Consider the following 25397-nt stretch of genomic DNA (forward strand, 5'->3'; position numbering starts at 1 on the left):
CAAAGAATCCCAGAGTCACTTTCTGAGCACTGAGCCGAGAGGAATGCGCTGCATCCTTTCAGCCCTTCGCCCAGCTGCATTGTTGCTGAATGCACCTCGGAGAGCGCTGGAGCTACTCAAATGAAAGGCAACTTTTATTGAAACGCAAATATCAGAATGCGTGACATTTGGAAAACTTCAAGCGAATTAGAGCGCCAAGGTTCCTCAAAACTCATCTGGTTTGCCCCTGGGCACGCTAAAAAAAGCCATTAGTTTTCCCACCATGCCGCCGCACACAAGGGAAAAATAAAGAGGGGGGCCTCGTATTCAAGGACCCCTTCTTTCTGTTAATAAGAATTATGCAGCTGGCACTATGAAAATCAGTCTTTAAGGACCTCAGCCCGTCTTCAATTAGAAACCTTGTGTCTTTGGAAACAAAAAGAAGTCAGCATCTCTTTCCCTTTCTGTTGCCACTTTGGAGATGTGAGATCTCCCACACGAGGAATGTGCAGTCAGCGAGGTTGAAAGAGCACGCCGGCTCGCCTTAGCGGAGTCTTATCTCGCTCTCTGTCTCTATCTTCTCTAAGAAACAGTCTTTTAACAGCTTATTTTACACTTTTTAAGTTTAGAGCCCCCAGCTGGACAGGTGTGTCTCTCGCTATATGTTTGTAATGTTTCTTCATTCTTGGTGAAGGAGCCATGGGGGTGATGAGCCCAGATGGGAAATCAAAGACGGACATCAAAGACGACAGCGGCCCGGCCAACGAGCCTCACAAGCCAAAGGTACCTTCTTGACCTGTTTCCTCCTTCCTCCTTTGCAATTCCCTCTCCTCCTCTCATCTTTTTGTTTTGTTTTTTGATCTTGCTCCCCTAATGAAGCAAACCCGATCTGATCAGCATACGCTGCCTCAGCACAGTGGGCTGTTTCTCTGTTGTTTTCTCACCATATTTAATGATTTGTTTAACATTTTCCATTCCTAATGTTTTCCTCGCTTTGTTTTTGCCCCCAGCACTCTCAGAGAAAGAGAGGGCTGGGCATCTGCAGTGCACACATGCGTGCACACACATTCAAACACAATACAGGAATACAGTGCATCTACACACACACACAAACACACACAACACATGCATATATCTTCATTTATTTTATTTTACAAAAAGTCAGGAAGCCAAACACTGGCCTCTCCAGCAAGTCCACACACACACACACACATACACACACACACACTACTTCCTCAGTGCCTCAAACATACAATCAAACACACACACACACACACACACACGTCCCAATACACAATGCTGACTTCTCATTTTGCCCTACAATTGCAGCTCGGCTTGGCTCAGCACAGCAACAGAACTCTGCTCTTTGCTCTTTTCTACCCCCTCCCCTTGATTTTGCTTAACAGCCACGCTCTCTCACACACACACACACACACACACACACAGAGGCGTGCACACTCACACGGCTCCATCACATCCACTACACGTCTTTTCCCTCCAAATCCCTGTCTTTTCTTTTGCTGATTGCGGTAGTAGGGCCTTTTGAATTATTTAAGGCATCAGAGCAGCCAGAAAGACCCCGAGTGCTCCCAAAAGAGATGATCTGTCTGCCAGGAGAGGGAAGGAGCGAGAGAAAGAGAGAGAGATAGGGAGAGGGAGAAAGAGAGAGAGATAGGGAGAGGGAGAAAGATAGGGTTTTGCTGACATGAGCATTCTGTACACAGACCAGAAGCACTTGTCAAGCTGTTGTTCTCTCTTTCGCAGTCTCTTTTACACACACACACACACACACACACAAATGTATGCACACGTACACAAGGCTCACACAATAATGTGAGCTAACGTGGAGGGATTTACACAAAGTGAAGCGCACACACATCTATAGACAAAGACTAATCATACTGATCTCCATGCGTTCTATCTCTAGCATGTAAACACATTTATTTATGCACGCAGACACAAAAGCTAAATCCTTCTCACACACACACTTGTCATACTTTGGCTTGAGGGCTATTTGAGACAAAAAGTAACTCAGTACATGTATGCAAGTACAGCACTAAAGTATAATTTTAAGATGATTGTACTTTACATGAGTAATTCCATTTCATGCAATGTTAAACTTCACTACATTTCACAGGCAAAAATGTACCAGACCCATAATGGAAGTGATGCTTACATACAAAAGCCTGAATGATTATAACATAATATACATCATTCTGGTACATTACGTATAACTAGTGCATTTTCTTCTGCTACTTTAAGTATATTTTGATGCTAATGCTTTTGTGCTTTTACTTAGGATACTACTTGTATTACTACTAGTAATAATAATAATAATTCATACTTCTCGAGCGCTTTTCTAGGTACACAAAGACGCTTTACAGGGGACAAGAGAAAAACAGAACAAAACAAAAAGAAAGCAGACAAAACAATCAAACAGGACGTATGGTAACAATAAGAAAGGAAAGCAAACTGGAGAAGCTGTTTGGGTCGTATCGGGGTCAGGGGGTTAGCAGGTGAAAGCGAGTTGGAACAGGTGTGTTTTGAGGGCTTGCTTAAATAATGGTAGGGTGGGAGCCTGACGGATGTGGATGGGGAGAGCGTTCCAGAGGGGGGTGCAGCTGCTGAGAAGGCCCGGTCGATTAGTAGTAATCCTAAATTGTGGTATTACTTCAGTAAAAAGTTAAGAGTACTTTTTCTACCACTGATATCTACACCATACAACAATATATTCCAAACCCACTTGACACATACAGCAGTGGTAAAAGAAAATAATACTACGGTTTCAGTAAAAGCCCTTCATGTACTTGAGTGTCAAAATTAAGTGTTCATTATGCAAAGTTGCCCCTTATACAGTTTATTGCATGTGTATTATTACTGATCCTTTAAAATGTAAGCAGCAATGACCTTTATTTAACTGTATGTCATGTGAGCTTTATTAGAGTCTGTGAAGTGTTCAGCTTGTATGACCTGGTCCTACATTTTAGATTCAAATGGTATTCGAAGAAAGTAATTGGTGAGTCTGTCAAATAAATGAGATGGAGTAAAAAAGTTACATATTTCCCTTTAACCCTTGTGTTGCCTTCGGGTCATTTTGACCCGATTCAATATTTAACCCTCCTGTCGCCTTCGGGTCAATTTGACCCGATTCAATGTTTAATGTCGGTGTTGTTTCGGGAGTCAACAAACAAACATAAAGTACCTCACACTTAAACTTGGAAAACAATATTAATTCTAATAATTTTCTGGAGATTTTAATAGATGGGGTCATATTGACCTCAAGGGTAAAATATGTTAGTAAATATAAAGGTAACAGGAGGGTTAAACATTGAATCGGGTCATATTGACCCGAAGGCGACAGGAGGGTGTAATATTTAATCGGGTCAAATTGACCCGAAGGCAACGCAAGGGTTAAAAGGTCGTGAGGTACAAGTATAAATGAGAAATACCCAAGTGGAATGGAAGTACCGTAACATTGTACTTATACTCTGTACTTTGTGTACTTTCCACCTCTGGTTCCAAACTCAGGCATATCAACACAAACACATGTATGTCTGTGCACACACACACACACATGGACTCATGTTGTGTTATCTACCTGTGCAGACCTGAGCTATGACCTCACTCTTGTTGTGCGGAGAGTAGAACACACCATTGTGCCGTACTGGGTACACTTGTGGGTGATGGATGCCTTCTCACAAGGAAACTGAAAGTCATTTTCGTCTCTCCGCGCCTCCCCAGCTCCAAGACGGCTACAGCAGCAACAACAACAACAACAACAGCAGCAGCAGCAGCAGCTCCCAGCAGTGCGTGTCCCAGCCGGCCACGCCAGGCAGCGCCCTGCCCGTGCCCTCCCCCCTCTCGCCCAGCCCAGCCAGCCTGTCCTCGTACCATGGAGACGACAGCGACAGCATCAGCAGCCCCCCCTGGCCCCTCAAGACCCCCTCCAGTCCTGTAAGCACCAGAAGCTGGAACACTATTGGATGTATGATGTGTACAATAAGTACAGGAATTACATGAATATATAGACACAAAAACCAAACTAAGCGACTCAATTTCCCTTTATGGACAATAATGTCAGCATCATCTGTTAGTTTGATTTATTTGTGTTTGATTTAAGGATTATTGTGTAATTACATGATCAAAACTGAGCCCTTTGAAACCTGGACTGAAACCAGACACGACTGTGAGAGATTAAACTTTGTCCTCCAATTTTAATGTGAGGGATATGAATGTGCTGTGAATGAACTTTTGAAGTAAACACGCGCTGCACACTGAACAAAGTGCTCTCAAGAAGTGTTTATTTTTGCTTGGTCATTCGACCAAGGGCCTACTTCAGGATGTGTAAATATGGGATTAAACTTTAATGATGCTCATGTGGAGAGTGGGTAGTTGTAGAAGAAAATAAACTCTATATATCAGAATGTATAGCACGCTCAGTAAGCAGGAATTCCTCAGATTATAATTTTTTTAATGTAAAATGATGTCACCCATTTTTTTTATTTTGCTTCCATACATATACGGTCTAGCATATAGTTTACATTTTATTTATATGATAAAAAGGTGTATAACATGAATGGAGTGAAGAGAAGATCTCGTTGTTACATTTACGTGACTGTGCTGCTTCTCTCACCAGAAAGCCAACCCAAACTCCTCCTCCCTCAGTGGGGAGCGAATCACACGCCTACTTGAGCTGGGTGTGGAGCCTGAGAGGCGGGGCTGGGTGGAGCGATACCTGACCTTCATGGAGGAAAGGGGCACGCCTGTTACCCAGCTTCCCACTGTGGGCAAGAAGCCGCTGGACCTCTGGAAGCTCTACGTAGCTGTGCGGGAGATAGGAGGCCTCGCCATGGTAACGTTTAAGGAAGACATTAAATGTTGCTGGGGACATGTTCGATGAAAGTCAGATTCACTGTCATTAGACAGGAGTTCAGATCCTGAAACAACAGACGGGTCCACTCTATGCTAAGCAGAACATGCACAGGAAGCTTCTAACATTCTGCTCTTGTGCGTCATCTATTTATAGATAGATAGATAGATATATACTTTATTAATCCCCAAGGGGAAATTTGTCGTGACAGTAGCAGCACCAATAAACCAAACACACAAGAATAAAAAACAAAACACAAAATATAAGAAACAGGGATGAAAGATATAGAAGTATACAAGTATATCCAGCAATGTGCAGGGAAATGGCATGGCATATAAGAGATGTATTTGAGAGAAGGAAATACATCTCACCGTATTCCTGAGAAAACTCCATACATCATCCAAAGCTTTAGATACTTACGGCAGCAGGATTTACAAGAAACGGCATCACCAAAAGAACGTGGACACTTTTTATTCCAAAGCCACGGGCATTTCTATGCTGCTGTCATAGCAATCACTCTTCTAGAAAGGCTTTTCGAAAGCTTGTGGAACCTGCGGAAGGTTTGCTCCCACAGAAGTGATGCGAGGGAGCTCGATCGCTTATGTTGGGAAATCAGGTCAGTGGTCCAGTTCAGTTGGTCGGGGCACTGCGCAGGCCAGTCAAGTTCCTCCACACCTTCTTTATGGACCTTGCTTTAATCCTGAGACGTTGTCAGGGTTACCTTTCCACAAACTGTTTGCCGCAAAACTGGAAGTGTACTTTTGTCTGGCATTTTCTTTACGTTGTAGTATTTGGTTTTCCCTGAATTGGAACTTGAAAAAACATTTTTTTAAACGTCCCCAGCTGTGGTCAGGGGTGTCCACGTGATTGTGGCCGTATATTGTGGTGCCTTTTCTGCTTCTAGATTAGAAAGAGCAATGTGAAATGTATGTCCAATACTCAAGGTTGACCTCCAACTCTGTGGTTATAGTGAGTACAAAAACATTAAGTGCACAGCCATGGAATTGATTGGATTGATTAAATTCAGCAGGCTGTGGTCGACCATACTTCAGGCAAGATGACAAGTGTGTGGCTGATGCTGCTGGGATCCATTACGAAATAAAGAAAGGACGTGAGCACAGTTCATTGTGATCAGTGATCCTCATTGGATTAATGTCTCGTCTCTCAACCACTCAGGTAAACAAGAATAAGAAGTGGCGCGAGCTGTCCACCACCCTGAACGTGGGTACATCCAGCACCTCCGCCAGCTCGCTCAAGAAGCAGTACATCCAGTATCTGTTTGCCTGCGAGTGTAAGATGGAGAGGGGAGAAGATGCGCCTGCAGACAGCAGCAGCAGCGGCAGCAGCAGCGTGGCCGGAGGGGACGGCAGGAAGCAGGTCAAGATCCAGCCGCCCTCACCTGGTAAGGCCTGATGACAGACCCGCTCGCTGTGGTTTTTTTTCCTTCACGACTCCACTCTGCCCATCTGTCGGCAGCCAAACAACAGGTGCTGCTGGTCAAACTGCAGGAGGTGTCAGGAATCTTCAGAGGAGGAGAGATCTGTATTCATGACAATGTGGCGCACAACATCACCACCATAGAGGTTGTGCAGCCGAGGCAGAAACATCGCAGTGAAGGTCGCGACCATGCTGGTTTCTCAGAGGATGGGAACTGGCCGACGTATGGTTCGGTGCATGTGTTCTCCAGTTTAGGTTTTGGTGATGGACAAAGTTTCAAGGGTCAACTCATTCAGGCCAATTCAATTTTGCAGCTTATAGCTTTTAGCTATTAAATAAAAAGAAATGTACATTGTTGCATTATCAGAAGATTATTCTTTCGTGATTCATTTGAGCCAAACACATAAATTATCCACGTCCATCCAACACTGCAAATACATTTCATAGAGCCACGGACAGTTAAAGGGTCAGTTTAACCACATTACAATTGACAAAAATGACTAAACCTACATTGCAAATACCGCTGTAGCTTAGAGCGGACATGTTTTCTGTAATTTGGCTGTAATTAAGTCACAATGTTTTGGCATAGCGGCACAACACAACGGGTACTCTGTGTGTGTGTAAACTGCGTGTTCACACCGTGTATCTCTGGACACAATTATTGACGCGAGAATCAGAAGAGAGGAGGGAAAGAGTTGGAGCGATATAAAGCATTAAGGTCACGTCTCTAATTTGCAGCGGAGATGAGAAAAGTGGCCCCGGCTTTTAAATAGAACATCAGAGCACCTCACCTGCCTGAGACACTGCAGATTGCTTTTCCTGATGGGTGAATAAGAGCATCTGCCTTCATTTGCATACACACACACATACGTACAATACACATAACACATCTATATATATACAATTCATATTCCCTCTTGCTCATAACACTTTATAATTCTCAATTCAGCCTCCTCTCATCTATTCAGCGGGACCTAACCACGCCAATTTCACAGAATCTCCTCCTGCCCACATCGGCTGGTGGACCACGGCACACGTGACCACAGATAGCGCCTACATTGTGAAATATGGAAAGGTCAATACTTGGGATGTTTGGCCGGCCTGCTGGATATGCCGCATTAAAGAGTAAAGTGCTTATGCTGCAACACTTGATTGAAGTGAGATCTGCTGGATAATTTGTCGAGCACATGCTCCTGTAAAACAGAGCGTCCCTCATGGTATTTGAACCTGTACACGTAGAACTGCGATACTGACGGCAGACAAGAACATTAAAACAGTATTCTCCAAGTGCCAAAGTGAATTTAAAACATAATTTTGACGGGTCATATTGTTTGCTGTCATTCTTTCCATTAAACTCATCGAGTTCACTGCTGACAACACAGACACAATGGTCACATGGGCCAAGAAACACGAGCAGTCCGGTTGGTTATGAATCTTTCGATTGAACGAAAAAGAAACGTCAAAGGCAAACTTTGTCTATTTGAGTTGAATTACTGACACACTAAAATCAACTCTAAAACTTTAGCTGTTGAGGGCTAATTGGGTTATAAAAAGCAGCGAGATCAAAACAGAGGCACGAAAAGGAGATGGATGGTATTTTGTTCCAGCTTGGTATTCATCCGTAAAGCGCTAACTGCCCCACTGACACCCTGCCAGCTCATATAGACTGACAGCTCAGTGATGTCATGGAGGGAGCATGTCCAGCGGGCTGCTGGGCTGGAGAGTGTGTGTGTGTGTGTGTGTGTGTGTGTGTGTGTGGGTGGGGGGATGTGGGGAGTGATTAATGAGGACTGGAATGTAGAATGTAAACAAACTCGACCTCGCCGTCACCTTTCATTCACAAAACTGGCTCAGCTAACTGACTCCCCTCCCACCCCCCCCCCCCCAGACACACACACACACCACCACCCCCACCCCTGTGGATTATGTCACCCTCTGACACGCACACAGCCTCTCGTCAGCACACGTCAAACGTCAGCCACATGGATTTTGCACACGCACTTTATGTTGCCTCTTCGCCTGCTCTCCCTCTAAATGTAGAGCAGTTGAGTTCACGCTCGCTCCATCTTCACAACCCCACGACTCGGTATTATGTATCTGTCTGTCGGCCAGCCTGCTCTTGATGAATAGTAAACCTGTTAACCCTTGCTAACCCCACCTTTGTTGCACAGGCAGGATGTGTGTGTGTGTGTGTGTGTGTGTGTGTGTGTGTTCGTCTGAAGCAGGCGTATCGCAGGAAGTGAAGAATCCCTAATGCTCACTGCCCCTTCCTTGCCCTCTCTTCTACTTCTGCTCATCATCATTGCATAACTTCCCGCTCTCTCTCTCTCTTCATCTCCTATGATGTAGAGGCAGGGGGTTATTATTGAATAATTCAGAATTAGCATGAATTTTTAAAGCTTAAGTCTTTCTTTTTTTTCTCTGGAAACGTGCGGTGCGGGGAAAGGCGACTGAGGCTGTTCCAGAGAAAGTCTCTCACGCTAAATGCTCATTAGGATACTTTCATAGTCTCTCTTCTTCTCTCTCTCTGTCATCTTTTAGCTGGAACGGTCCACATTTTCTAATAAACCGGCTTCTTGGAATTTGTATCCCTTGGTTTTATCTGGTTGAACTGATAGATTCACAGAAACATGGCGTCATATCAAGAGAGCCCACTAGCCCCGTGTTAACCTCAGTTGGAGTCTCTGTGTGAGGGGATGTATTTATTCTGGAAGGAGGTAACAAGCATGTGCTTTCTCAAGCTCCGCACTCATATTTCATGTTTGACTCCACCCAAGATGTACACTATATCTTCTTTAAATACACGCGTGCCCTGCAGCTTCGCCCTCCACATGAACCTGCCATTTAGTCTTCGGCAAAAGCCACAAAAAAAACATCTTCAAGCTGCTTCAGAAAAAAGACGAGCTGAGGTGCGCCCGCCCAACTGGGCAATTCCCTCTGAGACATCCTTCCCTTCGCCTTGTCCCCTCCCCCTGCTTCCTTTCTCTCCTTTTCACTCGCCCCTCTCAAACAGTCCTCATCTCCACTGCTTCACTTGAGCTCATGAAGGGTAACGCTGCCAGCGCTCTGGCCTTAAGTCCAAAGGTATCTCTCGAACACAGAACACAGCAGCTCGCTGCAGAGAAAAGCTCAGTCTGGCCGCTCCGACTCAAACCGGCTCCGAGATCCTATCTGAAGACAAAGGAGCCCCGCGGTGTGAATGTGTTACAGTTTCCACTGCGGAGCCTGTGAATAATGATAATAAAAAGGATCCTCGTGTCTTCCAGCTCATTCAGGCGGCTCCCTCCAAGGCCCTCAGACGCCCCTGTCCTCTGGCGGCAGCTCGACAGCAGAGGCAGCGGGTGATCTGAAACCCCCCACACCTGCCACCACGCCCTTGGGACAGGTCACACCCCTGCCCCCCAACAGGTACCACGCAGACACGCCGCACGACGAACAATACAACCGCAGTACTCTGCTGCTGCTGTACTGACACTCCTGCTTACATCCATGCTACTGCTGCCTCGACCACTCCAGTAGTGGTAGTTATTTATTTTTCTATGATTAATTTTGTGATATTTTTGTCAGTTGGCACAAACTGTTCCTTCTGTGTGAACTAGAATTGTCTGCTGATAAATGTTCTAAAACCTAAATTGTGAAGCAGGATTTAAGAAAAAGACACAAATCTCTGTGTGCACCGTTATCTTTAGATATTCATGAGCATTATTCTAATTGAAGACTACATTTATAACGTGTGCTGCTGCTCTGCATATGATGATGAAAGGCTTTCACTTTTTTATTTTGTAAAATGTGCTTTATCTGCAGCCTGGGAAAGCCTGGGAATTATTTGTGATATTGTGTGTGCAAAATGATATAACATATAACATAACAGTGGTGAAAATGAAAGGAATAAATATATTTAAGTACTCAACTTCATTTTTTGAGGTGAATGTACTTTTTTTCTATTTTATGCGACTTCATACTTTTTACTCCACAAGATATATTTGACACTTACTGTTACAAACTAAAGTCCAGTTCATAACATATGAATTGTTAGAGATTACACTTCGTTAAATCCTTTAAATAAGCTTTACTTAAACCAACTACAACATAATGTCCTGCATACAGGTCGACAGTAATGCATCTTTAATAATAATCCGTTAATATAATTTCACACATGGAGAACTTTTACTTTCAAGAGGTGCATAATGCTGCCGTTACTACTTTACTTTAACCTAGGTTATCGAGTTATTTTAAATGCACCACTGACAACAAACTACCACCACAATGAAATATATGAAGTATTTTATATTAAAATTAAACATATTGAAACAAATGAAAAAATGTTTTCCCTTTCAAAGTAAAAGCACATTAACTCCTTCACAGCAAACATCATATTGATGTTTTCAGTGTGTGCAATCCATGGCTCCCCCTTTCTCACACAGCTTCCACCTCATAACCCTCCGCCCCCTCCCCCTCTCTCGCCCCCTCTCTCTCCCCCCCCCCCTCACCTTGTCCAGGAGCAATGTGAGCGTACAGGACCCATTCTCGGAGGTGAGTGACCCGGCCTTCCAGAAGCGTGCGGCCTCCCAGCCCCCCTCAGCTCCTTACCAGCAGGGCCTCAGCATGCCTGACATGATGATGAGGATGCAGTACGACTCCAAGGACCCCTTCGCCGGGATGAGGAAGAGTGAGTGATGACACCTTTTTCCCAATCAAGGAGCCCCAGACCTGTTTCCCTAATTTCACAGAACATTTTGAGACGAATGTGAATAAACAGTTTTTCACGCCGACCATTTGAACAAACTATTTTACACTGTCAACTTTTAATGAGTATATTTGAATTTAAAGCTTCTTCTAAAAACGTACATGGCAAAATGACTCGTGTCCCAAAGCTATTGTTCTTTCGTCTGTCTCGTTGTGCTTATTCATTGTCTAGTGTGTGTGTGTGTGTGTGTGCGTGTGTGTGTTTTACTACTGGAATTATGAAAGGAGATGAGACCAGTTTGTTGCGCCACACATCCCTTTATCGAACACACACCAGCTCTTCTGATGTTCTTGTAGCTTAGCTTTTGTCTCATCCTAACTTTGTTCATCCTTTTCATCCTCCCCGTATTCAACCTTTCATCCCTCCCATCCTGCTGAGAAGCACCTGCTTCGACCAACTCGTGCGGTTTAGTGATCAGAAAGGACGGTGGCTCCTCTGAAGGCGGGAGAGAATGAAGTCTGCATGAATAATATGGAGATAGTCGGCTGCATAACAACAGTTGCAGCCTCAGAACAATAGATGTAATAATGTAAAGTGGTGAATATTCATGGAGGAATGCTGCCCCCTAGTGGTTACAAACACACTAATAGTGAGACTATACTTTAGCTTGTTGCCTCTTAAGATCTTTTTTTCCTTGTATTTCCTTTTGTCCATGTGGATTCAGTCCCTGTATTAGATGATGAATTTAAGTCTGATGAATGTACCTCTTTTCCTTCTCCACAGTGGCAGGAGCTGATCCGTACATACCGGGCCAGATGCCCAGTGGTGGCATGCAGGACATGTATGGTCGACCGCCGTCAGCCTTGAGCATGAGCCAGCGGCCGCAGTATCCATATGGACCGGGCTATGACAGGAGGTAGGCCCACTCATCAGCAGAAGAGGGAGGGGGGAACCTGTAGTATCTCATATCTTTGGCATTTCTCGAGCGTGAGCCCTCATTGGGATTGTTTAAAAAATATGTTTACAGCAGATATTTTCTCAGCGATGTTTAGTCAGAGGACTTTGCTGTTGTTTACTCCTCAGACCGGACCATGTCATGGGGATGGAGGGCAACATGGGTCCCCCTGGGAGTCAGAACAACATGGGACCCTCGAACAGTGAGGGCAGCATGTACTCTCCCAGTAGATACCCTTCACAGCAGAGGTCAGCACCCAAGTGTGGAGAACAGTCGGTTCATCAATGTATTGATTCATGAAGTTACTTTGCTCATCAGTTCTTAAATTAGAGCAACTTTTTCCTCCTCTCCCCTCCGTTGTGTTTCAGACACGACGGCTACAGTCAGCAGTATCCCAACATGCCATATGGGATGCATCCATCTGGGATGTACCCTCAGCAACAGGTGAGAGAGATAAAGACAGCTCACTGTTGACGGGGGCTTTGTGTATTAAAGGAACACAATACATGACAGCCCAGGGAAACCTTCTTTATCTTTTACCTTTGAAACAGGAAATGTCTTCAGACTTTGATTTAAACTACAGATAATGTACAAATACATTATCAGAGTTATATATGTATTTTAAAAATACATGTTATTCTTTCCAATAGAGTTAAAAGGGGCAATGCTTTTTTGCATTTTTAACATTGCAAAGACAAGGTTATCATTGTTATTATTATAAATATTATAAATATTGTTGTTGTGTTTATTATAGAAACAGTGGAATGACGGGAGTAAATGATCCTTGGCTTTGTGTTTTAACTAACTACCGACACTCTTGCATCAGCAGGGCTACAAACGGCCCATGGACGGCATGTACGGCCCCCCACCCAAGAGACACGAAGGCGACATGTACGCCATGCAGTACGCCAACCAGCAGCCGGACATGTACAACCACTACGGGGGCGGGTACTCGGGCCCCGAGCACAGACCCATCCAGGGACAGTTCCCCTACCCCTACCCCCGCGACCGCATGGGCCCCTCAGGTCAGAGCCAGCACAGTATGATGGGTGGGGGGCCCACTCCTAATCATGCCGCCGATGGCCCCAACATGTGGCCGTCCAGGACTGAGCTTGGCTACCCCTACCCCAACCGACAGGGGCCGCCATCACAGGTGCCTCCTTACGGCTCAATGGGCAGAGACGACATGGACGGACGTCCGGGGCCGGAGCAGTGGCACCGTCAGTCTCCCTACATGTCTTCATCGGGGGGGATGCCTCCCCTGTCCTCACGCCAGCCATCTCCTTACTCCAACTCTCCATCCATGGCCAACCACCTGTCCAGAGCCCTCAGCCCAGGAGCCTTCCAGCGCTCCATGGACTCCAGGATGTCACCCAAAGCCCTGTTCATGTCGCCCATGAAGATGCCGAAGCCTGGGATGACCATGATGGGCTCACAGGGAGGCGGATCCTTTGGTCACTTTCCTCCCAACCTGAGGCGGGACTTCAACTACCCACCAGGATCAGTGGAGGCCACCATGCCGATTCTTAAGCCCAGGCGCAAGCTCACCTCCAAGGACACTGGTGAGATGAAGTCACATTATTTCATGAATTCATATTGTGAGGTGGATGGGTTGGTAAGGCTCCTGAGAAGAGGCATTGCTGATTGTTTAATTCTACTTTTGTATTTAACTTGGAAAGTGAATCGTAATTTATTGTACTCTAATGCTATAAAGAGCTATGGTATCTCTGCCTCATTATCAGGTAGAACTAACACAACATGAGGCCCATTTTATGAAAGGAATTACAATGATCTCTGTTCAGTGTCCCGTTTCATCATATGGACCCCGGCTGATCACCACTTTCTTTTTCTTCCGGGTTCCAAAAATCCCCCTGTTCCAACCAGGAACGCCTGAGGCCTGGCGCGTGATGATGTCTCTGAAGTGCGGCCTGCTGGCAGAAAGCACCTGGGCCCTAGACACCATCAATATCCTGCTGTACGATGACAGCACTGTGGGCTCCTTCACCCTCTCGCAGGTAAAAAAACAATTTCACGCCTCCACCTCGCTGCTGACTGAGGGAACAGATTCATTCAGCCGGCTGTACAAGCATGACGATACGTCTCTTTGGACCTGATCTCCCAGATGAACCGTTTTTATTGTAGGAAAGAGCTGTAAAAATAATCAGAAAACCATTATGTCGGGGGGGGGTTTCTGCTTAAATTGCTGACATTGATTGTGTCTTTGTCTGAACAGTTGCCAGGATTCCTCGAGCTGATTGTGGAGTACTTCCGCCGGTACCTGATTGAGATCTTTGGCATCCTGGAAGAGTTTGAGGTGGGGACAGTGGCCCAGAAAAGCCTTTTAGACCCCGCCGGTAAACAGAAAGAAGAAGTCATCCCCGACCAGGAAACGGACTCTAGCGGCCATCCTGAACCTGAGTCCGCTCCGGCAGAGGAGATGCAGGTGGAGCCAGCAGGAGGCCTCGTGGAGGAGGCTCAGCCAGCCACTGCTGCAGAGCCACAGTCAGCTGAGGCCAGCAGTGAGAAGGAGAAGTCTCAAGAGATGAGTATAAAGAAGGAGGACACAAATGACGAGGACCGAGAGAAAGACGGAACAGAAGAAGAGAGTGAAAAAGGAGCAGAGAACAAAAAGGAGAGTGTTGAGCAGCCGGTCGCAGAGCTAAAGCCCAAACTCCAGCAAGCCAGTAAATACGATAAGCTCCCCATCCAGATTGTCCACAAAGAGGACATGTTGGAAGACATGACAGAGCACTTGGGTTACGTCACTGAGTTCACGAGCGGGTTGCTCCACTGGCAGGCGGGCGGAGGCAACTCCACCGCACACATTCAAACACAATTTGAACCCCGCGGCGCACCGCCTCCCAGGGCGGAGGAGGGCAAGGCGGGAAAGGAAAACGCCGAGGAGAACGCGGTGGTGGAGGATGGGAGGAAACACCCGCTGAGACATATCACCGCCACGATAGACGATGTCCTGTGTGCTCGGGTCGGCGCCCTTTCTTACGCCTACCCTGCGCGCTCCTTGCCATCCTACCCCTTCAGGGCGCATCCCGACGGGGAGCAGGACCACATCACCTTGCTGGAGGACGAGCCTCGCTGCCTGGACGAGGCGGCGCTCTCCACCTCCTCCGCCTGGCAGGACGAGCTGGCCAAGCGCTGCCTGTGCATCTCCAACATCGTCCGCAGCCTGTCCTTTATCCCCGGAAACGACTCGGACATGTCCCGCCACCCTGCCCTGGTTCTCCTTCTGGGCCGGCTGCTCCTGCTGCACCACCAGCACCCGGAGAGGAACCGGTCGCCCCCCGGCTACCAGAGGGACGAGCAGAAGGAGCGGGGGCTGTCGAGCAGCACAGAGGAGTGGCGGTGGGAGTGTCTGAGTCAGCTCCGGGAGAACGCCATGGTCAGTCTGGCCAACATCTCGGGTCAGCTGGATCTCTCCACCTACCCAGACACTATCTGCCTCCCCGTCTTGGATGGCCTTCTCCACTGGATGGTGTGCCCTTCAGCTGAAGCCCAGGACCCGTTCCCATCAGCAGCACCCCACTCCCAGCTCACTCCCCAGAGGCTGGCGCTGGAGGCGCTCTGCAAGCTGAGCATCCAGGGCGGCAACGTGGACCTCCTGCTCGCTACGCCGCCTTTCAGCCGACAGGAGAAGCTTTTCACCATCTTGGTCCGCTACGTGGGCCAGAGGAAGGCCCAGGTGTACAGAGAGATGGCCGTGGCCGTGCTCTCCCACCTGGCACAAGGAGACCCCACGGCAGCGCGGGCCATCGCCGTGCAGAAGGGCAGCGTGGGGCATTTGGTCGGCTTCTTGGACGATGGTGTGAGCATGGCGCAGTACCAGCAGAACCCTCACAGCTTGCTGCACATGGGGCACCCCCCCATGGACCCACCCAGCATAAACATGATGTGCAGAGCCGCTAAAGGCCTGTTGGCGATGGCCCAAGTGGAGGAGAACAAGTCAGAGTTTGTGTTGTACGAAAGCCGATTATTAGACATCTCCATTTCCTCTGTGCTCAACGCGGGGGTGGTGGCTATTATTTGCCAAGTTCTCTTTCACCTGGGGAAATTATGACAAGAGGAGAGGCGGGACTCACACAGCAGAGGCTAAGGCAAACAAGACGCTTCTGTGGTTTCCTATTTTTATTTATCAAAATGACAGAAAATGTTTGTTTTTTTAAAGACATATCCACAAAATATCTCTATATATGTACAGCTTCTGGGCCCTGTTAAAAAAAAGTGGGTTTGGCATTTGAAAGCTCATTTTAATACAAATATTTAATACCTGCTGGTGTTGGATTGCTGATTTTGTTTGGCATTTGTTTTTGTTTGTTTACTTTTTCAGCCAAAGCTGCCACCAGACGTTGGTGCTGAATTACGTGGTTCCTTTTGAGATGTTTTTCAGTTTTATAAAACGCTAATATACTCATCAACATTTTGTTAATGGAGAGTATTTATTTAAAATGTGACTCTGTACAGTAGTTTGAACTTTTTTGCCAACAGTTGTGGGGGGGAAAAAACACTGACTTTTCAAATTGAAATGTATATGTCTCCATCGCTGGAAGATAAATTGTGCAATAGGACTCTAGAGCAAGTTGTCCCTTTCAGAGAACAAGAATAATCTTAAAAGATACCTGCAGTGTGTGCTTTAGGCCAGGAGAGGGCAGCATTGCACCAGCCAATCAACACGAGAGAAGAGCGTCTGTTAAAATAAGTGTCTAATTTATCATATCCTCAATGACTTTCACAGATGAACTTTGTGTGTCCTAAGCACTTGTGTTATGTCTGTATTTTTTCATCACTGTGTATATAAACCGTTGTACAATGGACGCACACGATTCTTTCAGTCTCAATCAAGCATAGCAAGAGATGGGACTATTTCCGACTATTATAACAAATGCTTTTATTGTTGGTAAAATTTGTTATTGTTATTATACATATTTTGTTAATGGGGTCAACTATTTGAACATGGCAGATGTAACTGGTGTTTCAATGTTTAAAAAAATCCTGTATGCATTGTATTATAGCTGAGAAAACAATCGCTTTGGTAATCAAACGTGAAAGTGCCAGAGTGAGAGGAGACCTGGGCGAGGTTGTGGGAGGAAACCGAACACATTTCTGTTGGTCACTGTCCTCCATTCATGTCAACGGGCATATTTTTTAATCTAGATGATGCTCTAAAAAGAAACGTGTGAAAAGAACCTTCAAAATGTCATGAAAGCTCATTGTAAAATTTGCCTTTTTTCGTATGACTCCATGTCTCTCTTTTATTCAGTATACACATTTATACTCTGTGCTGCACATGTCACGAATAAATGTATGATGAACATCATTACGCACCGGAGACGTTGCATTATGTCCAGACAATCTTAGGCCAATAAAACAAACATCAACTGCTGACATGCACTGCCTTTTATTGATGACATTGAACATAGTTTAATCAGTCCAACTGACTTCTGCGGCCGTACGATTAAATTATACAATGAAAGGCAGCAAGAGTCCAGCGAGCGCGTGATAAGATTAATATTAAAATAAAATATGGCCGCTATTCAGGTCTCACTTCAGGTCTCTGGTGTAGTTTCTTCAGAACGTTCCTGTCCATGAGTCTCAGTTTAGGATTTTATCTCAAATGACAACCAGGACATCAACAGATCAGTTGAAGATACTTCTAAAATAAGTGGTTTCAAACCTGTTAATATAGTGATAGAGTGTAATATGTTTTAAATAGTGAGTATCAGCATTTCTGCCTACCGGTGACCAGTCAGGAGAAGAGATGATGTGAGTGCTTCCTGAGCAGTGACCCATGTACTGACGGACGAGGCTGTTCTGGCTCACAAACCACCAATCGTTCCACGAGGAAAGACCGTCGGGCTGAAGATGAGACACAAGCTCTTTCCCAACCAACCTCACATTTGCATTTGCCGTTTGCATTGTGGACCAAAATAAAGTGAAAATGCAGCAACTCTCTGAACATGTATGTGTCATTTGAAACTATGACACTGAGTAGATCACAAGGGATGGACTCAAGTCGTATGAAAGAGAATACTTTATGTGGGTTTTTTAATTATAAATAGGTCAATTAACATTCCCAGTTTAATTGTGTCCAGGACTAACTAAGTTTACAGCTACTATAGTCTGCTTTTAATCCCTTCATACTAATATATTCTAAAATAATGGCATTAAATGCATCTCATCTTCTTGTATAGGCAGCTTTTAAAAGGAATGCAATAATAAATAGATTAAAAACATTTATTATTGACCTGATACTGCTCAAGGTCTACCGATCGTACTCATGGGACCCCACACTCAATCTAAACAGCTCCTCTAAGAGCATCAGTTTTCATAATGCCCTCGTTAAGACAGAGGTCACTGACCTTTCTGCAGCCATTCTCCGCCCATCCTCCTCACAACCTCATTCCAAGTCTCACGGTGTTCTTGTCTTCGGTCATCACCTGAACTTTTAGAGAGGGCTCTGGTGATAAACAGAGGGATGCTTCCCAGGCCCCACCGGTTAAAACTGCATGTCTTGTCTGCAGGATGCATCACAGACCCTTTTCACTGAAGCCATTCTGACTCATCATGGTCGGGAACGCACAGGGGTCACTCATTATATTATTGATGGCTCTGTTCTATTCAAGTGCCCCAGTAAACCGGCACGGCGTGCCATTAATTAGCGTGAACAATACCAGGACCCGAAGACAGAGACAGCTACATGGAATGCAGCTGTCATTAATTCTGTTATTTACACCTGTGCTTTTCCTTCTGTGACATGTCAACACGTTTCCCTCCCGAGGGTCATCCCCTCCCCCGAGCCAACCGTGTCCCAGAGTACGGCCACTTTGTCACAGGAGCTGAACTCTGGCCACTCCGGGCGGCCGAGGAACAGGCTCTGCACATGGCTCTACTCAAAGACAGTTATTGGTTCGTATGAGTAGCATGCGTGTTCCTCAGAGTACTTTTGAAATGATATATTTGTGTCTGTGTTATTACTTTATTGTGGTAAATGAACTTTTTTTTATCGTGCCTTCTCTACATTTCATTTAGTCTCGTTTTCTTCGAGTGTAAGATGTATTATGAGCTCATGTTCGTTTCCTCTGCTGCCTAAAGAGGAGCGCTGCTTTCTGGACACACAGATACATGTTAACTATTGGGAGTATATGACCTGCTCTGCTGGATCTAAGCCTCCTTGAACGACTTTTCTCTCATAACCATTTTTATTTGTTGTACTGTTTGGCCTTCAACGGGCACGACTTTATGACAATATTAGTTCATTTTAATGTTGTCTTTACCAATTCCTGATTAGAGATTTCCCAATATCAAATCAAAGATGATGTCATTATGGTGAATGGGTATCACACTTGTAGTTTCATATTCATTTAGCTCTCTATGAGAAAAGGATGCAAGTCATCAGATAGGAATTGTTTTAAAAGCAGACGTAAACACACATGACCACTCTAGGGTCCGACTTAGGATGCTAGGAAAAGAAGAAGTGTTAAAATAAGACACAAGTGCCACCCACCCCTCGTGTTATCTTGGTACATCCACATTGGATGATTTGCTCAGTCTGAGAGCACCAGTGACTCTCATTTCCCCAGAAGTTAAACTTCCTCTTCAGTTGAAATTTTAAATATATCTCCCAACTTTCCTTCGCCAGGGAAAAGGTGGGCATGATACCAAGTCCTAATTTAAGCTTCCTTTAATAGTAGCGTTCCTCATATTGACAACAAAGGCAATGAACAGGTTGGGTTTCAGAGAATGATGGTGAGCCGGGTTGCTTGGCTGCAGAGAGATATAATCGCTCATCTTCATCTTATTAAAATCTTACCGACGCCTTTAAACTAATTACAAGAGAGAGAGAGAGAGGTGGTTGATTGATTTTTAACGAAAGCACCTTTCTGCGGCAAAGGCAGCCTTCCACATGCTCTCAGGTATGTCTTGGCATCTCACGCTGTGTTAATGTTACATGTATGCATCTGCACGTGTCCATCAGAGACTTAACCCACAAACCTCAGAGCGTTTTTTAATTCCAGTCATTTAGAGATCGGATGGAACATTAAAATGGGTTCGCTGTACTTTGTCGGTGATGGAGGATGCGTTTCACGTAGGCAGCCGACCGCAGGAGAAAGCCTCCCACACTCCACTGAGAAGTTGAGTCATCGAGCTCTGACAGAATAGATGTGGTGGCTGAGAGGAAGCCAGGCAAGTCATCGGCTCCCTCTGACCTGGGTACCCCGTCCTGCTGCCTCTCATTGCTAATGCAGGTGGATGAACGAGCATCGGGCGAACACAAGAGACTGCTCTGACCTTTCTGGGGAAACGTTCGATGTCCTGTGTGTTTACAGGTTTACCAGATCAGCCCAAGTCCAATAGCCGTGGACAGAATTGGCTTCTCGATGAGGCTTTGATGTCACCATGCGCTTTCATCCGGTCCAGCTTTCTAAACCAACCGATATTGCCTCGATGAGACCTCGGCAGGATGTGATCCAGGCCCGTGTTGTTCTTGGATTAGTACTGAAAGGCCCCATCATGTCCACTTATTTCCCAACACAAACACAGCTTCAGCCATATGTCATCACATTGAGATCATTAGCATTCAAACACATGACACAAGCTTCAACTTACTGTACGTGACCACATCCGTAGGAACGCTGTGCTGTCAGCCCACTCTGAACATGAGGTAATGCAGTTTGAATGAGTGTGTGCTAATGTTTCATATCCAAACCAATAAGATAAATAGGCTTGAATGCTAAATCCTACTTGTGTACAACAAAGGCAAACATGAGGAATACTGTACATGTTTAAATGCTTTCCTCCTCTCACGTTACATGACAGACGGACTTCTTTTCAGTGAAAGTGAATTGAATACTTGTTTGTCTGTGGGAGTAAATGAGCCAAATCGCTCGGTGGCTTCAGAACTAAGATGAGGAGGTGTGTGTGTGTGTGTGTGTGCTTGTGCATGTGTGGGTGTTAAGAGGAGGACAGATGAGAGAAGAACTGTAGGCTGATGACGCAATCATCAGAATGGATGGAGACTGAACTGTAAGTTGCATCATCAGTTAACTTACAAGGTACACGAGCCATGTGGCGACATCATTGCATGAATGTTTTCAGTAGAAACAGATGTAATGTGACTATTCAGACCCCTGGGCATTGAATGACTTGATGTTTGTTTTGTTATTTAATTAACTTCTTAAATCATGTTGATTCGTGCAATAATTGTGCTTCCTGTTCCTGCTGCGTTCCAGGAAACGTTACTAAAGAGCATTTTTTAAGGCGAGGACCGGTCAACAAAGGGGCATAATACCTTGTCTATCTCCAACTGGACTCATGTCCCATTATGAACTAATACTGCAATAAACTATACACAGTTCTTTCTGGGGGTCAGCTAGTGGTAGCAACACACTATTCCACTGTCCTGTCTCAATTTTAAAGTGTAATCACGAGCCATCTTTCAGACTTCTGGGGGCCCACTGGGACATGGGGCATTTCCACACTAAGAACAATCACTAAACACAACACAAAGAATATGAACCAGCAGTTTGAAGTGTCCTGTCCAGTGTTTAAACAGACACAGCAACACTAGTCGTCCATGGGGGGAATCTGTTTATGACTGCAAGAGATGTTGATGCAGTAACACAGGTGGCCACTGAAGTCCATCTCTAAACGCTGTCTGTGGTTCTCAGCCACATTCCCATTCGATCCTTTTCAAAAGAATTATAAAAATGGGTCCTACGTTTTCAGTTTGTTCTAAAAAAAATAAAAAAATCAATAATCGACAAAGGACAGCTGGACACTAATATTTAGCAAACGTTACACCAACAGGCATAACTCGGGGGTCAGACTCGTGGCCTGAGGACTGCTGTGTCCTCAGTTTGTCATTCCCCATCTTGCTCTCACCTCAATTCTAGTCAACTATTTTGTGTTGTCTATTAAAGGAATAAAACGTCCAACAATAATATGGAGAATCATTTGAAGAAACGGGGTGAATTGTCTCTCTGTTGGGGATTATTTTCTGTCGTAGAATTGGTGTGTGAGTGAGTTTTTAACTCTACCAGGACAGTGTATTGGAATTGGCTGAAAATAAACGACACTGATAAAAAGGGAATGTTTCACATGGTTCTATTGCGTGTTTCTAATATTTCTTTGATAACAGTATGGCTCTGCGGCACACAGGGATATGCTTCATCTGCCATATTTGATTTCGGTCTTTTCGTGTGATTTGTCGACAGTAAGAAGAATATTGAATATCACGGGTGGGCTTTAACTCCTGTGTTAGCAGCCAGCTGTCAGCCTGCATTTGAACTGTCAGCGAACAAAGCGGCTGGCTTCATCAAATAACTTGGCTCCATAAAAATAAAACGCATTAATAAAAAGGTTCCTTAACTTGCTTTGACCTCACTAAACCCTCCTGCGTCACCCCGAGACGCGCCCCTGCTAGCGGAGCCCTTCTGACGGACGCCTGGAGGTCCCTGGACCACGGTTTGGGAACCCCCTCTAACAGCGCGTCTTCGCGTTGCACCTCCTCAGTGCAGCAGCCTCGCTTGGAGGGGGAGGAGCAGGCAGGGAGGCTGTGCTCTGCTCCCATGTTGATGTTTGTTGTTCGCGAGGGTGGCAGCAGAACCGCGCGAGTGTAGAGGGACACAATCCGAGGGGTTGCCGGCCTGCCTCCACGCTTCCTGGGCAATGCTGCAACTTGTTCCCCAGAAGCCGCGGCCGACCGGTGGACACTGCTGCTGATTATTCGCCGTGTGTTGCCGTGAGCCGCGAGGCGGCGGGGCTCGGCTCTCGTGAGTCAGGATGCTGGAGCTGGTCTGAAGAGCAGCCCCCCGACGTGCGGTCGGTCCTCTGGATGTCCCTTCTTTTTCCCCTTTTAAATTTTTTTAAACCAACTTCTTCATCGACGACGAGCTGACAATTTGTTTTTCATCGGGTAACTTCAAACAAATAAACATGGTGTTCTTCGCTTCGTCGTCGGGTCCTGGATAAGGAGACGAGTCGCTACGTGACAACACCCCGCGCGACGGCCAGCGCTACTTTCCTTCGCCGAGGCAGCGCGTCAACCGCCGCTTTCGGCGGAACGACACCGCCGGGTCGGTACGTGTGATGAGGCTGACGGTTAAAACACCTTCATTTCAGCTCCTCTCGAGCGGGAGAGTGGAAGTCAAAGAGCCCAGTCAAAGACGTGTAGCGAGCGACCGAAAAGAGAGGCAACCATAAATTGCAAAGTTCCCCATCGTTGCTGCCATCAACTTAAACCCGGGTCACCTCATCAACCCGCTAGCTTGTTAGCCTGAGCTACACTTTAGATTGAGTCGCTGTATCAAAAGCTAACCAGTTGCTTGCTAAAAAAAATTAAAAATGGCGCTATTAACGTGATGCTATGGTATGTGTGAGCTGCCCGTGAAGTTATCTCTCTGACGACAGAGCAGCTAAACTTGCTTTTCTGACTTAATTATGTAGCTTTTATGTATTTAACTGGAGACTAAATTCGCCCTCACGAAGCTACACTCGTGTAGTGTAAGGGTTAGCGAGATATGAGTGATATCAGGAAGTGTGGCTTGTACTTTTTCCACAAACTTTGTTTTCCCTCCTTCCCCCCTCTCGGGCATTGGTCTGAACCGTTGTGATCTGGGCCTGTACACTGAACCGGCTTCTTCTCTCCACACAGGCACATCTGCCCCGGGATTTATCAGCAATTGATGCATCTCGGGGTGTCAGAGTCCATGAGAGAGTGCGAGTACAGCCAAATAAGCACTCGCAGCTCTACACCGATGGAGACCCCTTTCAAGAAAAGGACCCCAAAGAGGAGGAAGTGGGAGACCTTCCCGGGTCGGAATAAATTTTACTGCAATGGGAGGATTATGATGGCCAGGCAGACAGGGGTTTTCTACCTCACCGTTGTCCTCATCCTCGTAACTTGTGGACTTTTCTTCGCTGTTGAGTAAGTATGGTTTAAAGCATATTCATCCTCTTTCGTGCTCCCATCTGCTATGCACATGCACGCAATGACAATGTGGATTAGGGATGTCATGTCATGGGCTCAACTGTCAGAGTAAAAAGTTTAGATATAGGTCAGTTATGTCACTGGCATCACTCTGGAGTTTGTGTATTTCCTCTGATCTCCTCGGGGTTCAGGGAGATGTCAGAACAAAATGTTTGGCGATTATATAGACATTCTGTATAAACAAGTACGCTATAATATAATAATATATAAAGTATCTTTAATGAAAGCAGTGTGTCGTGCCAGGGGGCTGTTGCTGATGGAAACTACTCTGTGGTGTGGGTGTCCTGGCTTCTATTGCTTGTGGTTTGTTCTTGCAGTTGCATGTGGGATGCATCTGAGACAGCCTTCTGGTTTATATTTACCGGTGTTGTTGTTTTGCATTGCTGGCCTTGCATGTAGGGAGCACCCAAAGTGTCAGTTGCAGCGTTGCTGTTCTGAAGCGGATCCAGATTTCAAGTAATGGGATTTTATGCATAATGTGTCGTGCAGTAATTTTATATGTTTTCAGTGACAACATGATAACTTAGCAGAGGGTCACCTTTACACTTTTTGTTTCTCGTCGGTCTCAGATCAGTCGCCCATGACCTGTGGAGCAGACTACACAGTGTTAGTGTCTCTCTCTCTGCAGGTGTGCCACTTGCACTCCCTTAATCACAGGCTCACAATCCCCCAACGGAGCCCTCTTTCTTTCTGCTACTGATGGAGCAACCTGTAATCAACAGACATAATCTACGCCTCTCCACTGTCTCATCCAGCTCTTCGCCTAGATTGGCCCACTGTGACTTGGGGTGCATGACACAGCAGGTAGACACTGACATGAGCCCTGGAGTGTACAGAGAGAGCGAGAGAGAGAGAGAATATGTTCTCTTCCTCATTAGGCCCTAGTAGTCACTCTGTCTTCTATCATCTCAGAAACCTCTTCTACACTGGATAAGAATCTTGTTCCATCAGGAGATTTGTAGCTCAATCTGACAGTCTTTATCAGGATGAAGTGCTTAAGAGCCAGAGAGTTTAATAGGCGATATATGTGCTGTGGTGGATGGCTGCTGTTTAGTGTCTGGATTGTAAAGATAGCACATGCTTCATGATCGAGAAGTTCATGAAAAGACAGCAAATAGTATACGCACAAACATTATTTCAAAACATTTTCTTTACTTTATGTGATGTTTGTCTGTAAAATCCTGTGTCCACATATTTAGAAAAGACTTACTATTATATAATTTTATAATTCACAGATATGTTGTGAAATGCTAAAACGACGAGTAGATCAAGTCATTCATCGGCAGAAAAACGGTCCTATTTCAGATACTCTGCGTATTGTTTTACTTATGAGACAAACGGGAATCATTCTTCAGTTTTCAGTTTCTCCAATGTGTAGATTTGCGATGTTTTTTCCTTGCATATTGAACATCTTTTGGACCGTTGGTCTGACGAAACGAAAAAGATGTCACATTGGGATCCTTCGTAG

At 45.6% G+C, this 25397-nt stretch overlaps 2 protein-coding genes across 7 annotated transcripts in view; both read left to right on the plus strand.

The window, feature by feature from the left end:
* The window catches only part of arid1b (AT rich interactive domain 1B (SWI1-like)), a 160463-nt gene extending 143135 nt beyond the window's left edge, over positions 1-17328 (plus strand). The window contains exons 10-21 of one of the 2 annotated variants that reach the window (XM_056427057.1): positions 674-762; positions 3721-3933; positions 4616-4831; positions 6026-6251; positions 9553-9694; positions 10786-10955; positions 11757-11889; positions 12057-12176; positions 12297-12372; positions 12755-13490; positions 13813-13943; positions 14162-17328. In XM_056427057.1, coding sequence (XP_056283032.1) covers positions 674-762; positions 3721-3933; positions 4616-4831; positions 6026-6251; positions 9553-9694; positions 10786-10955; positions 11757-11889; positions 12057-12176; positions 12297-12372; positions 12755-13490; positions 13813-13943; positions 14162-16000 — 4091 coding nt within the window. In that variant the 3' untranslated portion in view covers positions 16001-17328. The remainder of the gene's footprint in view (positions 1-673; positions 763-3720; positions 3934-4615; positions 4832-6025; positions 6252-9552; positions 9695-10785; positions 10956-11756; positions 11890-12056; positions 12177-12296; positions 12373-12754; positions 13491-13812; positions 13944-14161) is intronic. The other variant, XM_056427058.1, reaches the window with a different exon arrangement.
* Positions 17329-22477: 5149 nt separating this feature from the next.
* Positions 22478-25397, plus strand: part of zdhhc14 (zinc finger DHHC-type palmitoyltransferase 14) — a 41018-nt gene continuing 38098 nt past the window's right edge. The window contains exons 1-2 of one of the 5 annotated variants that reach the window (XM_056425914.1): positions 22478-23019; positions 23594-23866. In XM_056425914.1, the coding sequence (XP_056281889.1) occupies positions 23625-23866 (242 nt within the window). In that variant the 5' untranslated portion in view covers positions 22478-23019; positions 23594-23624. The remainder of the gene's footprint in view (positions 23020-23593; positions 23867-25397) is intronic. The other 4 variants (XM_056425911.1, XM_056425912.1, XM_056425910.1 and 1 more) reach the window with 4 other exon arrangements.

The sequence above is a fragment of the Pseudoliparis swirei genome, chromosome 11, assembly GCF_029220125.1.
Source record: "Pseudoliparis swirei isolate HS2019 ecotype Mariana Trench chromosome 11, NWPU_hadal_v1, whole genome shotgun sequence".
In the NCBI taxonomy this organism is placed as follows: Eukaryota; Metazoa; Chordata; class Actinopteri; order Perciformes; family Liparidae; genus Pseudoliparis; species Pseudoliparis swirei.